At 36.6% G+C, this 18949-nt stretch overlaps 1 protein-coding gene across 3 annotated transcripts in view; it reads right to left on the bottom strand.

Annotated features, from left to right (window-relative positions):
- FNBP1L (formin binding protein 1 like) overlaps window positions 1–18949 on the bottom strand; it is a 108372-nt gene that overhangs the window by 39954 nt on the left and 49469 nt on the right. For all 3 annotated transcript variants that reach the window (XM_054592154.1, XM_054592152.1, XM_054592153.1), the window contains exon 2: window positions 5329–5444. In XM_054592154.1, the coding sequence (XP_054448129.1) occupies window positions 5329–5444 (116 nt within the window). The remainder of the gene's footprint in view (window positions 1–5328; window positions 5445–18949) is intronic.

Raw genomic sequence — 18949 nt, 5'->3', positions numbered from 1 at the left:
TAAAACAACTCGAAGCTTTATGAAAGAGCTAAGAAATTAACTAACTGATCTACATGGCCAACACCATTTAATAACCAAAATACTTTTTTAGCTGTTTAAACAATATGGTCTTTAAGTCCTTTTCTCTGGAAAGCTCATTATCAAAATATTTAAAACAACTGGTTAGAAATCTTTTTCTATAATAGGGGAAAAAAGGGTAAGGGGCAAGCAAAGGAACACAAATAGAGGACTCAATGGCACAGACAATGGGGGTGATTAACTGTGGGAGTCAGGGGAGGAGGAAGGGAGGCAGGGAGAGCAGTGGGGAAAAAGGAGAAACAACTGTAACTGAACAACAATAAAAAAGGAAAAAAAGGAACCATTTTCTTTCTTAAGAGCTTTATATTTTATTTGTTAGGTTCTGTTTCAACATCTAACCTAAGAAAACATTTTAATACAAAAATCAGAAATAGGCTTTGCAATTCTTGTTAAGGTGATGGGCTTGAACATCTTTACTAGTAAACTGGTAGAATTCACTGATTGAATCATTCCACTAAAGTTTACTGTTGGAAACTTACCACAAGGCAAGTGTTGTGCTCTACAGGTCTAAGAAATAGAATAGCAACAAAGATCATCAAACTCTTGGGAAAACTAAATGAGACAGCAGTATATATGAACTGAATATGACACCCAAAAACCCAGTTGTTATAAATGTAGATTAGTAGTTTGGTGCCAGGTGGTACTTGAATTATCAGAAGGATCAGTTTGTAAACTATGTAATTGTCTAACTACTATGCTGTATACCAGAAACTAACATAAAATACTAAATGTCAACTGTAATTGAAAAATAACTTTTTTAATTAAAAAATAAAAATATTTTTTTGCAAAAAATAGTGACATCTTATTGGGTTTTATAAAAATGATGTATTAATATGTGTAAAAGTACTCAAATAAAACTGACATAGTAAATGCCATATAAGGGTTAAATAAATACAAAATAGAAGTGCTTGCTCTGTGTCAATCATTGTTCTAGAAGCTAGGAATAAGCAGTGCACAGAACAAACAAAAATCTCTTACTTCTGTGGGGTTTACGTTTCGGTAGGGAATTATATTCCAGAATTAAGAGGCAAAAATTATTTAGCTAATGAAGCTTAAGATTGGGACACCTTGTACAACAGATATGTACCCAGGCAGGCTCAGTAACAATGTAATAGGGACTAGTAGGAATGAAAGTTTCCACAGAATCCAATTCTATGAAGAAATTTAATTAAACCCCAAAATATGGGGAACAGTTCTTCCTACCTGTATCCAAATGCCACTATTAGGGTTTACTACATTAATCAGTTGATCAAAAACTCAGTGGAGGCCACAGCAGTTGTGAGTTAAACAATGGCCAACCAAAGAATAAAAGCAATCTCCATTTTCACAAAGTCAGGACAAAGGTGAGCTCCCTGGGTTCTTCTGAGACTAAACAAAGTGATACAGAAACAGAAAATTCTGATAAAGAAGCATGCGAAGGTAAAGGCTAGAATACAGAGACTCATATTATTTGAATTATTCTATATCTAAGCCTACCCTAAATAGTTGGAGCAGCTTTTAGTAAAACAACTTCGTCACAATGATGTACCATTAACCCTTGAACAATGGAGGTTTGAACTGCAGGAATCAACTGAAAAAAATCTTCATATAAGTAATCTGGCGCAATAAAGGGTCAACTGTGTATGACATAAATGCTAGTACAGATAGAAAGCAGTTCTTGATTAAAAAATACAGCATATGGGCAGATATCCTAATTTCTAAAATAAGCCAAAACACAGATCATTCAATTATTTACTCACTCAATTCATATTCACTCAGCTCTACGGGTACCAACTATGTTGCCAGGCTTGGCAAGGGTACAGAATTGAACATAAGATCAAGGGGTATTTGAGAGATTTCGGCTGTGGTTAAGAGTAGCGTTTAGGCTTCCTATCGTCCAATCTATTTCTCCTCTAGTATACCACAGTGCAGCATTTGAACCAAATAGAAGTGGTCTAGGGTGGAAGTAGGGTAATATAATATCACATAACAATCTCTATGATAGAACTTAATACTATTATTTTTACTAGGAAAAAAATTGACATCTATCATGTATATATAGAGCTTTTTTTTAACTTAGAAATTTTAGTTAATCTCTGCCATACAAACACAAAATTTTAGGTTTATTAAAAGAAGGACTTGCCCTGGGTGGTGTGGCTCAGTTGGCTGGAGCACTGTCCCGTAAACCAGAGGGTCACGGGGTCAATTCCCAGTCAGGGCACATGCCTAAGTTGTGGGTTTGATCCCCCATTAGAGCACGTATGAGAGGCAACCAATCAACGTTTTGCTCTTGCATTGATGTTTCTCTCCCTTTCTCTCTCCCTCCCTTCCCTTCTCTTTAAAATCAATAAGCATGTCCTTAGGTGAGGATTTAAAAAAAAAAAAAAAAAAAAGAATAAACTCTGCGTTTTGCTTACTCGCAAATGTAAACCTACTTTTGCCATACCTTGTATGTTTAAAATGTAAGTGTTTAACATTCTGAATATAGTTATTATTTAGGAGAGGAAAAAGCTGCCCACTGTGAAAGAAATTGTCCTCCACAGTAGCATAAACAAGGAGTTAACCAAAAGAATTTTTCCTATTAAAGAGGAAGTAAACAAGGATAACCTCTTCCCTTTGAACAAAACAGATATTATAGAGAACAGCTGACAATCCAATCATTTACTAAGTGTCCATCTAAAGCAGCAAATCTCAATGTAGAGGGAGGGGAGAGAGTAGGTGGTTTGAAGTTATATGTGGACATGCCTCTTCCCAGTTAGTCCTTATTGGAATTCCCCAACATCTTACAATAACCCTGCCCTTATTAAGAATAAGTGCAAGTAAGAGCCATTATTAGGATGCTGGGACAAAAAGATGGAAATCACTGGTCTAGAGAATCTGTACATAATAAACTCTACTTTCTCACTGCAAAATTATATTTTTCATATCATATAATTACGGGTTCTGGCCACCTTTGCTTCAATGAAGCAGTGTTCAAATCTCTTTTTGCAAGTAAGTGAAAATTATAAAGATTATTTATAAATCACAAAACAGACAGAAAGGCAAACACATCTGCCATTTGATTAGAGTGCTCTTACGTTGGTAAAACCTTGGGCACTCTGAAACTCTTGAGGTCCGAGTTATTCGGAACAGTTAAATATTCCAAACTGCTGAAGTTCACCTTAAAAATTACCAATTTTTATTTTATCATTTGTTGGAAGATTCTTTTCTGAAGTATACCACATTCTTTGCTTAAAACTAAGTGTTTTAAACTATAAAAAGAATACACAAGTGTTTAGAAGACTTCAACAATTCAACAGTGTAAGTAAAAAGTTCCTTCCCTTACTATCCCCACTCCCACTACCCAGGGGTAACTGCAATAATGTAATTTGGGTGTACCCCTCTGGACCTCTTCAGAATACATACAAATCTTATATATAACTATATACACAAACTAGAGTAAGCAAGGAGATTTGCTATACATTTAGTTCTACAACTTGCTTTTTATACTAATGGATTAAATGGCCTTTTAAATTTAAGTACACTGGTACACTTGATTTATTTAAACTGCGTATTCCATACTATTTTTCATCATTTCCGTACTGATAGGTACTTCTAGACTGGAAACTTTCAAAAATGTTTGTAGTATTTTAATCTTTTCCTTTATTGTTTGTCATTTCTTACTGCCATCATTGTATTGCCTAATAGCATTTCTGCTCCTCATTTCTATTGGAAAACTCATAATCCAAAGAACTTAATTTACTAGAATTGAAACCAAATTAAAAAGTAAATGAGGAAAGTTTTTTGTTGTTCACATATGAATACAATTTTGATTGCTATTTTAACGTCTCAGAGATCCTTAGTGCTTCTAGATTCTTACGGGGTAAAGTTCCCAGATTATAACTTCTGGACAGGTGAAATATCATTGCTATTATAATTAATACACTAGTAAGTTCTGATTTGTAGTCTCAAATGGAAAATACCAGCTTAAAAAAAAAATAGATAACAAGTGGATAAGGAAATTAGCACTATGCTACTCTTTCAGTAAATGTCATAATAATAGCATGTGCACCATTATAAAAATATTATAAATAACCTATTTATCATACTTACCTAATTCCATCCCTGTACTCAGTCGGTTGATTGCTCAAATCGCTACTATTGCAGTGGACCCACGTGGTTTATCATTCAACTATCCCCCCCTTCCTTCTGTGATCCACTACCTTAAATTTCATTTGGATGAATATTCCTCACCAGTCATTAGCTCTAAGGCATTCTAATTATTCTCACCTTGGTGTATTGTTCTGGATAAGCATGTAACCTAGACACGGTAGGTACCACAAAAAGAGACCTTTTTGGGGATTTCTGGAGAAAAGCTGATACAAGCTTGCATTCTGCTTTTCTTTTATCCCCCTTCTATTCCCTTCCTTCACTTTCTTCCCTCCCCCTTCCCTGTCCTCTCTCCTCCCCCAAATGCACATTAAATAAAACCATCATTGTTCCCCAGGATGTGAGGATATAAAGATATGAAACCTTAGAGCTAAGAACTTGGAAAGGATGGTACTGAATGGAAGGAACCTGAGGAAAAAGGCAACAAGGAAAAGCAGAATCCAGAAATGGAGCTTGGACACATCTGACCCCAGAATCAAAATATTCCTGGAATTTTTAGTCACGTGGGACTCTTTAGGGTGGATTTTGTGTCACTTGTAATATAAAGAATCCTAACCCCCATCCCTAGAACCTTAGATTGACTGATGTCTAGTCTTCAGACTTCATGTACCATTTTTACTGAATAAGAGCCAGCAAAACTACTTGTTAAGTTGTGGTCTAACAATTATTTTCTGCTTGAATAAAATCTTCAGATTAATTCCATTTGCTTTAAGACCAAGAGTTTCCCTTTCAAGCTCTTCTAACACATATTCCAAAATCATTTTCATCAATAACATATATAATTTGTGAAAGAAACTCAGTTCAGTACAATTTCTAAGTCTCAGAAACTTTAACGAAATGAGAAAGTGAGAAATCTTCAGTGCTTTAGAAAAATTACTAAAGCAAAAAACTACAAAGGAATCAAACTGTAAAGTACATAATTTATACCCAGGATATATAAATCCTGGGTATAAATATCCTGGCATTTTGCTTTCTGATTTTAGGATTTTAAGTATCTTTCTGTAATGAAGGCTACTTATTTAATTAAACAGAATTTAACCTCTAGTATATCACATTTACCTAATATCCAACTATTTAAACATGCAATTTCACTTCTGAGAATTGGGGAAAAAAATAACTTACCTCAATTGTTTCGCATAGTTCTGTTCAATTTCTATCCTCTCTTTAACAAATTTGGCATATCTTTCCAAGAAGTCAATTCCCCACTGTGTATGCTTGTCTAAGCTGTCGAACTGATCCTAGAAAAGGAAGATAAAAGTACATTGAAAAGCCTAATCATATCCACAAATACTTTAACCAATTTCTGATATTTGTCCAGAGAGGCAATGAGGTATAAAAGAAAAAACCTATGCTCTTCTGCTGGTCCCCAACCAAAGCATCCTTTAAGACCCAGACAGAAAAAGGTTTCTCGGCATATATCAGGCTACTTTACGCCTAAATGCCTTTACACATGTAGTTCTCCCTGAATGCACCCTTCCTTAGTCACCTTTTTGCAATTAACTCTTATTCCCCCTTTGAGATTCAGTTCAGATCATTGGTCCTCCAGAAAATGGCCCTCCAGAAAATGGCCTTAAACTCACAGACTGGGAGAAACAGTCTTTGTCCGAGTCCCCTGTACTCCCTAAAAATTATGATCTTAGTCACTTGCCATACTATATACTGAGACCAGGAACCTTGTATTATTCAACTCTGAGTTGCCAAAGCATAAGCACCATGCATGCCTGGCGCCACAGCAAGCACTCAATGAAGATTTGTTTGACTGAACAGAATCAAATATAACAGGGTTCATATTATGGGCTCTGCATTTACCTGATGTCTGACCTTCAGCAAGTTACCAAGGCTGTTTGAACTTTTTCCATCTTAAAATGGGAATCCCATCACCACCTCTACAGGATTATGGTGATGTCATTAAGTGTTCTGAAATGCAGTGCACACAATGCTAACACATAGTTCTACAAGGCTCTTTCAATTCTCAAAAAAATAAAATAAAAAATATCCCCCTTTATACGTGTTGCCTGAGAAACCATCATTTCCTATTCCTTAAGAATAATCTCCAAACTGACTAGTTTACTTGATGTTCTCTCCCTCTCCCATACTGAAAATCTACAATGCTGACAAAATATTTCATTATCATCATCTCCTCCTATATTCTAGTCATTTTTCTTTCCTAAATAACCCATGGTATAATCACATTTGTTATTTGCAAATGAATTTCCAAGTCTTTGCTTTTTATCTTTCCCTAACCTATGTCCTTAAATCATTTTAAAAATTCTACTGGTAAAAGTAAATTCTCTCTAAACAGCAGAGATATAATTCATCTGCCTATCACAGTTTCGTACTGCCACCCTAATTCTATTCTTTCATGCAACTTTTTCGTTATCATTTGGTTTCCTAAATAGACTTGAAAATGGCAAGAGAATGCACTGCTCAGTAAACTGAACTGGTATATTAGCTGTATTTTCCATTATAAATTGGAATTCTCTTTCAAATTAAAAAACTCTCAACAAAACACAATGCAAAAGAATAGTCTGAAGTTGAAATAGTCATCCTTCATCCTTCCTTAACAAACAAAGGCCTTGGGGCATGACATAAATATATTTATATTTTAATCCTTACCCAAGGATATGTTTATTGATTTTAGAGAGAAGAAGGGGGCGAGGGTGAGAGACAGATGGGAGGATGGGGACACAATGTGAGAAACATGGATTGGTTGCCTTCCCCAGATGCCCTGACTAGGGACTGAATCCACAACCTAATATGTGCCCTCACCAGGAATCGAGTCCACAACTTTCTGCTGTACAGGACAACGTTCCAACTAACTGGGGCACCCCACCAGGCCTGGGCATCACTTTTTAAAATAGTAACAACAATTTTAGTGACAGCAGTGAGAGCAATGACTTGAACATGAGCCATGATGTCTAAAATATTGGTTTAACACTTAAAGGCAAAGCAATCTGAAGGCCTTGGTTCTAAAATGTCAGTTAGTTTCTAGCAGTTGTGACAACTATGGAAACAAATGATACCTCACAAAAATATAAAGATCTAAGTGGGAAAAGTTCACTGTTGACTGTACTTTCCAATTATTTTATCAACCTCATCCACCAATATGTAAAAGTTTATGTTACACTTCATGTTAAAATATGCTAATAAGTGTCCTTAATGTCTGTGATTTTTACAGGCTAATCAGAAAACATTCCATCTTTACATTTTTAACAAATAGGTTCAAACTCCACTAAAACTGTGATATGTTTTTTATGTGTCAATTTCACTGGGCCACACTTCCCAGATATTGGTCAAATATTATCCTAAAAATTTCTGTGAAGGTATTTTATGGATGAGATTAATATTTACATTGGTGAGTTTGGAATAAAGCAGATTACTCTCCATAATATGGGTAGGCCCCATCCAATCAGTTGAAAGCCTTACCATAGAATAAAGTCTGACCTTCTCCCTGAAAGAAGCAACACTGCCAGCCGACTGCCTTTAGGCTAGAACTGCAACTCTCCCCTGAACCTACTTTGCAAAGTTTAGATTTGCCAAATATGCAAAACTGTGTGACCCAATTCTTTATAAAATCGATCTATTTATTTACACACACACACACACACACACAACCAGTTGGTTCTGTTTCTCTAGGGAACTCTAATACATTAACTTTAAAACAAGTAAATTTCTGGTCCCAATTGTCTTGGTGTGCAGATAAAATATTTATAGTGAACACACATTATGTTCAGCAACAAAATTATATAATGACAGATGGATTTCCAAACATTCATCATCAAAATGCTTTCCCCATAGATCAAGCTTCTTTGGAAAAGCAGCTACTCACTACTAAAATTTCCCTTTTATCTTGAAGGGACAAATTAAATTTTCTCAAAAATACCTGCTAAGAAAGCATATTACTAACAATCACTTATTAAAGAAAAGGTCAACAAATTTGAAATAGCCAGGAGACAAATAGCAAATCTGTGTAAAACAAAGATTTTCAATGGTCCCTCCTCATTTTATTTGGAAATACTATAAAAAAGTTTATCTACTATATTTTAAATATTATTTTTATAAAATTAACCATAATAAAAATGCTGTAATATTCTGTGGACTTCTGGCTTTAACTTTCTTTGTTTACGTATAAATAATAAAGTGAATAAATTACAACCATATCCCAACTTTACTTTTTAAAATTCCATTTAATGTACTACATTACTCACGGTTATTACATAATTTTTTTCATAAATTCTGTTTAAGTTATTTACTACTGAGAATAAATCTTCTTCAACACAACTTTCCTTTAGAGGTTCACAAAGAAGTTCTAACTATACTTCCTTATTGAAACAGAATCTAGCAAATAAGGTGAAATGTTAGAAATATCTGTACTTTAACTGTATAGCAAATTTTCAACATGTAATTTTCCTTAAAAAATATTTCTTCAGAGGTGTTTTCTTTAAGACTTCTAACAATACTTGTTGAGATTATTAGTTTGTCACCATGTTGTTGTACATGTATCACAATTTTTAAAACAAAAGAGCAAGTATATTTCTAATAATATGCTATCTTTCATCAAGTTAAGAGGATTCCAGTACACTCATGTTCACAGCAGCATTATTCACAATAACCAAAAGGTTGAAGCAACCCACATGTCCATCAACAGATGAATTGAATAAGCAAAATGTGGTAAAAGATACAATGAAATATTACTCAACCTTAAAACACTTCATGGATGAACCTTGAAGACAAGGATGCTAAGTGAAATAATCCAATCGCAAAAGGACAAATACTGTATGATTCCATTCATATGAAGTACCTAGAGTAGTCAAATACATACAGACAGGAAGTAAACAGGTGGTTCCCATGGGCTGAAGGGAAAGGAGAACGGGGAGTTACTGTTTAATGGTTACAATTTCCTTTTAAGAACGTGTGAAAAATTCTGGAGATGAATGGTGGTGATGACTGCCCAACACCATGAATATACTGAATGTCACTGACCTGGTACACCTAAAAAGCTAAGTTTTATGTTGTCTATATTTACCACAATAAAAAGGAGAGACTTCCAAACATTCAATAAATTATGTGAAATTTAATATATTCCTGATTGGTTATCACATGATTTTGTAATGGGGTGCTGAGCTGGAGGACTTCCAAAATGGAGAAAACCCCCACAGCTATCACTTGGGGGATGCCGGAAGCAGAGCAGGGCCATTGAGGGCTACTTTTGCATATCTGAAAAATTTGGCCAGTATTTTAGTAATGTTAAAAGCTGTGCCCGCTCAGAGCCAGAGCGATAGGTGTGACCCTAACCTGTGATGCCATGGAGCCAGAAAGGCTTCCTGCGCCTGCCAGAACAGCTTGGAGGCAGCTCCTGCGACATGGGACCAACTAAGACAGCCTAGGAAGGCAGAAGAAACCAGACCCCTGGCAGGTGTAACCCAGTGTGGGAGGAGCCGGAAATGGGGTTACGGAGGATGATCCTGCTGGGATTTAAATCCAGGTGCGGCAGTCATGCTGGGGCTTAACCATCCAGTTGGGAGTGGAGAGTGGGGCTCTCCTGACCACTCTGCTTAGAAAGAAGCAAAAAAGCCGGAGGTAGCAGTCGTGCCGGGCTCCTAACCACGCGGCCGGGGAAGGAGAAACCTCTTGATCTTGTTGTAGCAGCACTGCGGAGGTCCTGGCTACGCGGTTTGAAAGAATGCAGAAGGATTCCCCGCCCACCATGAGGATGCAGTTTTGTATTAAGAACGGAAGCCCAGCCAAGCTATGGACTTCTATTTTCTTTTCCTGAGATACGGTACCCCTGAATGGCTTGATTTGGCAAGGGGGTGGGGGGCAGGGAAGTGGGGTTGGGGGCGCGCGTGCGTGTGTGTGCGCGCGCGCGCGTGCGTGTGTGTGTTAAAGGGACTCTGGGATTTAATGGCGACATTCTACCATTATTCTGAACCTATATAACTTTTGAACAAACAGTTCCTTTCCTTTTTACCAAACTCTGGCATTGAGAACCACAGTTCTTATTGGTGGCAGGCAAAAAGAATTATAGAGTAGTAGACCCATGGGGAGTTTCTGTTACAATTTTAAACATCACCAAAAAACTGCAGATGCATGATCTAAATTCCTATTTTTCAAACTCTTGCCAACTATGATAGCTTCAGGTAATTATTATCTGATATCACAGGACACAAAATACATTCAGAGCAACTTCCATTACTACCAGTAACAGATCACATTTTAAGTTACAGTCTCAGTAATTTCTTGGAGGAAGCCCACCTCTAGTCCAAATGATTGTATAGCCATTGTATTTCTTTTCTTTGTTAATAAACATTGTTTTGCTCACATTATATATAGTATTATATTTAAACAATGGTATCTTTACAGATTATAATACATTGTTTTGCTCTTTATAGTATTATATTTAATCAATGTTATCTTTACAGAAAAGTTTAAGTTGAAAACAAGATTCCAGTATCAACTCATTTAAAATACTAGTAAAGAGTCACTTTTCTTATTTTTAATTAATATATATAAATCAAAGTTCTAAGCTCTTTTCTCCTCATTTCAGTGGATCATCTTGTGTGCTCTCCTTTGAAGATACTGCTTTAAATTATGCATTATCCTTTATTTGATCTAAAGTTCTTCCCACCTGACCTTTTTTTATTTTTACCTTTTCTTATACACTCATAGAATTTCAGTTTTCTGATTAAGTTAATCACTTTCCAAATTAAACTAAGAATACACTGCTCCAAATTCACATACTCCCTTAGGTCTACTTCAACCTCTTTCAGGACTCCCAAAGAAAAAATTAAATCATCTGAGGAATTTGATATCAAACACCTGTATCAGGCTGTTTTAAAAAACACCAGGCTCAAGACAAACTAAAGTGAAACTAAGCAGTATTCTGAAACCATCTATGGGTTAGAAATAAATTACATTACGTCATCAAAATAGGCAACTTATCCTCACTTTCCTATTCTCTCTGCCTTTCACACTGCTCTTATTTCTATGGAGTTATTCTAGATTACTATCTAACTTCTTCCATTTCCTTGTGTTATTCATCCCCTTCCCTCCTTTTTCAACACATTCATTCTTACCATAGCTTCTGTGAAATAAGAGATCTGTCCAGAAAAAGCCCAGCCACTGTTAATATATTGAGAACAGTTTGCACAACATTGATGTAACCTGGCAGCCAAGGCGAGTGGGCTGGAATGAGCATGCGTGAACAATGACAACTTCACTGTACCAGTCAGTGCGGAAGGTAGACACCATTGAGTGAGCATGTGTACTGCATGGCCATTGCATTCACAATGACTGGGCAAGCAAAGCAATGAAATCTGCATCAAATTTTGCATTAAGCTTGAATATTCCTCTGCAGAAATTATTCGGATGATTCAGAAGGCTGCAGCTATGAACAGGCAATTGGTAGCTTCATCACGACAATGTGCTCGCTCATACATCACGTCTGGTGCGGGTTTTTTGGTGAAACATCAAAATCACCCAGATGATTCAGCACCCTACAATCCAGATTTGGTGCCCTGTGACTTCTGGCTTTTCCCAAAACTAAAATCACCTTTGAAAGGGCAGAGATTTCAGATAGTCAGTGAGATTCAAGAAAATATGACAGGGCAACTGATAGCAACTGGGAGAACTGTATGAGGCCCCAAGGTGCCTACTTTGAAGGGGACTGAAGAGTCATTGTCCTGTGTACAAAATTTCTTGTATCTTGTATCTTCTTCAATAAATATCTCTATTTTTCATATTACATGGCTGGATACCTTCTGGACAGACCTTCTATATCTCCCATTTAGCATTACATATTTAAATTTAAGAAAGCTCTTATTGTTTCCTTTAAAAATTGTTTAAATCTGCAAAGTGTTTAAAACTATTTTACCTTCTTCATTTGGGAACATGAGGAAAAAACTTTAAAGCTGGCATAAAAATAACTTTTATATATCATAAAATGTTGTAACTTTTTTACAAGTCACTATTTAATATTCAATCCTTGTTTTTCTAATTACTTTGACACAGTCTTGCATCCAAATGAAGTCCCAATAAAGTATTTTTGGTAAAGCACCAAGGGTCACAACTGTTTAAAGAAAGACTTTCTTCACTAAAAAGCAGAATTGTGACTTTGCTGTCCTAGTTTGGTCTTAATCTATGGCTCTGCTTTTCTGCCAAAGTTTCTCTAGCACTTCTGAATACCAAAGTACTGCCAAAAACATTTTTAAGATCTAACAAAAATTGCTTTTCTCTTTCTTTGATTCACATGCGACTGTAGAAACTTGTTTGTGTTTAAATCTCAAGAAACTAAGAAATCAATTTATAATTCAGGGTCAATAATGTCTACCCCCAAAGGAAATTAAGGAATATTTTAGGTTTAAAAAAAAAAAAAAAATCAACCCAATGACTTGCGCGTTTCCTCATGTTTTTTTTTTAAGACAGATGCACACTTGTTTATTTAAGAAACTCACTTGAATATTTTAATTTTTAATTAAAATTTTAAATAAGTTCCAAATTAAGTTCATAGTGACTTCAAATTCGATCCAGACCCTTCCAATACCCTACTGCATATTCTTTTACCTCCCTTCCCATGACTTTCTCCTCCACTATATATCAGCAATTCACGCCTAGGGTCATTTCCACTGTTACTATCAACAACTGTAAGTCTCCTTTCTCCCAATAAATTTCAAGAATCTCATTCTCCAATGGCCAGCCCCAACTGTCAACTCACTCCAATACCCCAAGGCCAAATTTTTTCGACCCCACATAGGCCTCAATCCATTGATCCAATCCTGACACGTAACTACTATCTCTCATTCCTCCCCTGTCTTAATTTCCATCTCTATAGAACTTGGATTCCATGAGGCATCATTGTAATCACTTCCTGCAAATAGCCTCACTGTCCTTGCCCTCTCTTGCTTTGCCAAATTTCAGCCGTAGTTTTATATTCACCATTTCCCTGCTGCTAGCAGTGAAAAGAAAAATAAAAGGGAGGGATGAGGGAAGGAAAAACAGAAGGACAGATGAACCACACTGACTGTTCATACTTTGAAATTTGTGCCTATTAGGCCTATAAAACCTAATAGGTCTTATTGCTACTTCACCTGAATCCCTTTGTTCTCCCATTATCCTAGCACACTATCTCATAACTTCTTTAATTTTAAACTTACACCACCTTCTATCCATCTCGCTCAACTAATAGTCTAGTTTTCCTACTTCACTAAAGGAGAAGCATTCAAAAGGTAATTAATTCTTCATTCTCCAGCTCTGTTTTTACCACAAACATCTATGTGCTTTTTTAATTCTACCTCCTTCTTATTACTTTGAATAACCTGTCCATCCATACCCCTAGGACACCTGCTTACCTGAAGGACTAGTGCAGTTTCAGGTTTAGCTATTAAAAAAACATTTAAGACCCTGAGCTGCATATGCTTGATGTATTCCAGGAAGTCCAATAAGCTCACAAGCAAGCTACTGGCCCGCAGAAGGAAGAGTACTAGAAGCTGAAATGGAGGTATGTGGCCTCAGAAAAAAGATCATGCATGCCTCATCTTCCACCATAAGGACCTTGGCTTTAATTCTGAGTGAGATGAAAACACATTGGAGGATCTTGAGCCTGACATGATCTGACTTAAGTAGATCATGACTTTAAACAGATCTCTCTGGCTTCTATGATGGTTAAAGGGGACCCCAACACAAAGCAAGGGAGGCTTTTTGGGAAGGCTACTTAATGCAGTTTTCCAGACCAGATATGAAGTTGGTTTGGTCCAGTGTGGAGGAAGCAGAGTGGTACAAAATGGTAAGGTTTTGGATGTATTCTGAAGGGAGTGTCATTTTCTGATGTTTTGAGTATGGACTACGAAAAGAAACATAAATTTCATGCACCACTGACTAGAATAAAGTTCCTTTGAACTAAGATGGGGCAATTAAGTGAACAAGTTTGGTTGAAGGGAAGATAATAGTTTTGGTTTTAGACAGTTAATTTTCAGATATGCTTAGACATCCAGGTAGCTATGTTGAGTAGGCAGTTAAATAAATATGTCTAGAATTTATTGGAAGTGATCTCCCTGAAGATGCATTGTTAAGACATGATCCTGGATGCAGTATCAGTTACACTCTGTTGCACACCAATATGTAGACATGGTCAAGAAACTGAGGAGGAACCAGCAAAGGACTCTCACAAGGAGTGACCAGTGAGGGACAGTAAACCCAGAAAAGCAGTATCTTGGAAACCCAATGAATAATGTATTCTTTCAAGGAGAAAAAAAATGATCCACTTAGTCAAGTGCTACTGGAAATAAGATGAGGATTAAAATCTGACCATTGGATTTAGCAATATGCAAGTCATTAACAATATCTCATACCTTCTTTCTTAACAAGAATAGTTCTGTTGAAGTAATAAGGGCAAAAGCCTGACTGAAATAGGTTAAAATTAGGAGAGAAATAAGAGACAGTGAATATAGACACCACTTCCAAGGAGTTTTGCTTTAAAGGGGAGAAGAGAAATAGGATGATAGCTAAAGAGAGAAGTGGAGTCAAGTGTGGGTGGGCTTTAGATGGAAAAGACAATGATTATATGCTAATGAAAAATGATACAAAAGAAAGGGAAATATTGATCATGAAGAAAGAGGGAGAACTGAAGCAATAAGCACTGAATATAGATGAAAGGAGATGCATGCATAAATGTAGTGGCTGGTCTTTACTATGAGCATGCGAAGTTCAATTATAGTAACAGGAGCAACAACATGGTAGATGGGGTGGTGGTAGCTGTGGAAATTCTCTTGTGAACACTTGCATTCTTTTTAGTAAAAAAGGGGACAAGGCCATTAGTTGAGAATAAAGGTACAGGAGGTGTTAGAGGTTTAGAGTTGGGGAGAAGAGTTCCCCTTCCCTCTTTTGCATTTGTAATTTAAATCAACAAATATCAAAATATGACAAGCACAAAAATAATACAATTCTTCAATTTCTCCAAGTATAGTTTATAAATGAATACACAAGAGGTTTTATGAATAGGGCCATGTATTTTAAAGGCAATGATTTAGCAGGTTATAACAGATTCCATATAAAGAATAAAAAAATAACTTACAAGAAAGTGAGGCTATGAGAATGTGCCTCTCAAATTTCTAACCACAGGGAGCATAGCTGACAAGGACTCTGGCTGCTCCCACACAGTGACTGAGAAAAGCAGGGATACAAAGAAAGATCTGGTTCAAGGAGTCCAAGGACTCTTCTGATATGTGAACTTGGCTCAAGGACTCCCCAAAAGTCTTGCCAAACCTTCCTTAAAATTTCATTGCAAACTAGGCTGCTTCTATTCAATCTTCCTTTCTTCCTCCCACTCTACCTCCTCAAGGTCAGACTTGGCTTATGGTCTCTGAGCTTTTTCTGCCTCTGGCTCTCCCTTCATTTCCTCTCACAGGTATTCCCTCTAAAGCAGCAGCCCTCAAACTTTTTGGTGCTAGGGGCTGGTTCCGTGGAAGACAATTTTTCCATAGGTGGGGGGGAAGGGAGGTTTCGGGATGATTCAAGTGCATTACATTCAAGCTCACCTACTGCTGTGAAGCCAGTTCCTAACAAGCTAGGGCCCTGGGTTGGGGACCCCTGCTCTAAAACATTTATTCAATGTTTAATCCCATTTAGATGGCTAATTCTTAGAGAACCCAAATTAACAAGATAAAATGTCTTTAAATGCAACAAATCTTTGGGAACAAAAACCCATCTCTGAAAATCAAAAGGATATTTTTATATCATGTTTCTAATGAGGCTAACAAAGTTGCTGAAATAAAAGCAAAGCTGGAGGAGAGAGGTTATACAAATTTGAATATAATGTATTTGTTTCCTGTCCTCTGCCTTGCTCTTCTCAAAAAAGCTACAAGCTAAAGTCCTTCAGAGATTAAGACAGGATATGAATAAACACAAGATCATTTGGGATCTTCCCTCTTCAGTGAAGTGTTAGGTACAATTCTTCATCATCTCTACTTTTGTACTTTTTCTGACAGTACAACAAACTAAATAACATTTTCAAACAGCTTACACTGTATTTTATGGAATTAAAATTTTTGAATCTCACCTGTCACATTGTGGCAGGGTTTCACTGAATATGCTGAAAAAAGAACTTAAAGTCAAAGGTTAGAGTTCTATTGTAGGTGTGTAAAGTTATCTTTTAATTTACTAAAAATAAGCTAAAACTCTTAAGTCAGAAAACTAAACTTCTTATTTAAAGTTAAGCACTCCTTCATAGCGTAGAAATTAAATGGACATATAATTCTAAATACTAAGCTACAATAAAATAAAGTTCTAAACATGGAATTACATTGTTACTGAGGTTGATTAGTTCAGTCAACATATGCCTAAGATTATTTTTCCCTTTAAAAAAAACTTTAAACTGTAGAGATTTTACTAATTCCATACATCATTTTTTAAATTATAGTGAAATATATATAACATAAAATTTGCCATCTTAACGATTTTCAAGAGTACAGTTCAGTGACATTAAGTATATTCACTGTTGTGCAACCAAAATTATCCATCTCCATAATCCTTTTCATCTTGTAAAACTGAAACTCTCTACCCTTTAAAAAATAACTTCCTATGCTCTCCTCCTTCAGCCCCTGGGAAACACCATTCTACTTTCTGTCTATAACTTTGACTAAAGTAATGTGTTGCTTAACAACAGCAATACAATCTGAGAAATGAGTCATTAGGTGACTTCATTGTCATGTAGCTGTCAAACAGTATACTTGCACAAACCTAGATAATACAGCGTAGGTTATATAGTATAGCTAGTTGCTCCCAGGCTACAAACCTGTACAGCAGTTACTGTACTGAATACTTCAGGCAATTATAACACAATGTTAAGTATTATATACCTAAACATATCTTAAAATAGAAAATGTGCAATAAAAGTACAGTATGAAAGATAAAAAATGGTACACCTGTATAGGGCACTTACCATGAATGGAGTTTACAGGACTGCAAGTTGCACTGGGTAAGTCAGTGAGTGCTGAGTGAATGTGAAGGCCTATGACATTACTTCATAAACACTGTCCCACAAGCCCTGCCCCTGCTTCTTTCTAACAGGATCAGAAATAGAACGCTAAAGCTACAAACATTGTTCCATGAACAGGATGGGGGCTAGGCTGATTGGAAATATCGAGGAGAAACTGGCTGGGGAAGGCAGAGATCACCACTATAGTGACGGTCAGGATCAGCAGAAAAAAGAAATCAAGATGGAGACGTAAAGGAAAATGGGAGAGTGTCATGGCAATATGGTTTTGGCTACTGCATGTTGGAGCAGCGGTCAGATTAAGGAGCTCACGTGGTGTTCATAAAAAAGGGGGGGGTATTTAACATAGAGAGGGTATAGAATTGAGGACTCAATTTTCTTGACTTTGGAAATTTGTTTTTGGTTCCACTGATCTTAATCTGGCAAAATGAGCACTCTCTGGCATTGAATTGATGGAAAAAATAAAGCATATCTATGTTTTACATCATTATAAGGACAGGAACAGTCTGGCAGCTTTTACTGCAGTGAGATTGGCACTTTATACTTGTTAAGGCAGCCCACTGTGGACCTGTGTCCTAGTATAGGAGCTTCTGTCCTCAAGAAAGAGTTTATTGCAATGTACTTTAAAGATCATCAAGCTAGATCTGGGAGGACTGTGGTACTCTCTGAATGTGTAGTGCTGGTGGACAAACTCCTTTGTGATGAAACAGGTCAGTGGCTGATTGAGAGATGTAAGCTATGCACTCAAAATTGAGGTGCTCTGAACGAGAGGGAATCTATTCCCAAGCCCCACAGATACTGCTACAGATATTGCTATGGTCAGAGAAAAGAAGAAATTCCTCCTGAACCTAATACCATGCTATTTCTTATAGCAAACTCAGCTCCATTATAATCTTATAATGGAAATCATTTAAAATGTGGTCCCCATTGTTGACTGAAATGTCATTATGTGGAACATGGCTACTCTGAATGCCTCATATGTAAGTGGAATCACACAGTATTTTTTATTTCTTTTTGTGACTGGATTATTTCACTTAGCATAATGTCCTCAAGGTTCTTCCACATGGTAGGATGTGTTAGAATTTCTTTCCTTTTTAAGTCTGAATTATATTCCACTGTATGTGCATACCATTTTGCTTAGCCAGTCATCTGTCAATGAACACTTGGGTTGTTTTTACCTCCTGGATATGTGAATAATGCTATGGACACTGATGTGCAAACATCTCTTTAAAACCCTGCTTTGAATTATATACCCAGAAGTGGAATTGCTGGATCATATGGTAATTCAATGGTTCGTTTTTTTTTAACACTTTTTAAAAAAAGATTTTATTTATTTTTAGAGAGAGGGGATGGGAGGGAGAAAAAGAGGGAGAGAAACATTAATGTGTGGTTGCCTCTCATGTGCCCCCTATTGGGGACCTGACCCGAGACACAAGCATGTGCCCTCACTGGGAATCCAACCGTCAACCCTCTGGTTCATAGGCCAGCACTCAATCCACTGAGCTACACCAGCCAGGGCCGTGATGTGTTATTCTTGACCACAGATCAAACCCACGATCTTGGCATATTGGGACAATGCTCTAACCAAATGAGCTACTCAGGGCTATTGTTGATTTCTGAGGAAGCTCCATATTTTTTTTTTCCAGTGGCTGTACCATTTTACATTCTCACCAACTATACACAACGTACTAATGTCTCCACCTCTTTGCCAACACTTGTTACTTTCCGTTTTTCTTATAGCCACCCTAATGGGTA

Source organism: Pteronotus mesoamericanus, unplaced genomic scaffold (assembly GCF_021234165.1).
Source record: "Pteronotus mesoamericanus isolate MK-2021 breed Mesoamerican mustached bat unplaced genomic scaffold, CSHL_Meso_final scaffold_31, whole genome shotgun sequence".
Taxonomy (NCBI): Eukaryota; Metazoa; Chordata; class Mammalia; order Chiroptera; family Mormoopidae; genus Pteronotus; species Pteronotus mesoamericanus.
The sequence above is the reverse complement of the archived record's forward strand: the minus strand, read 5'-3'. Positions and strand labels throughout refer to the sequence as shown.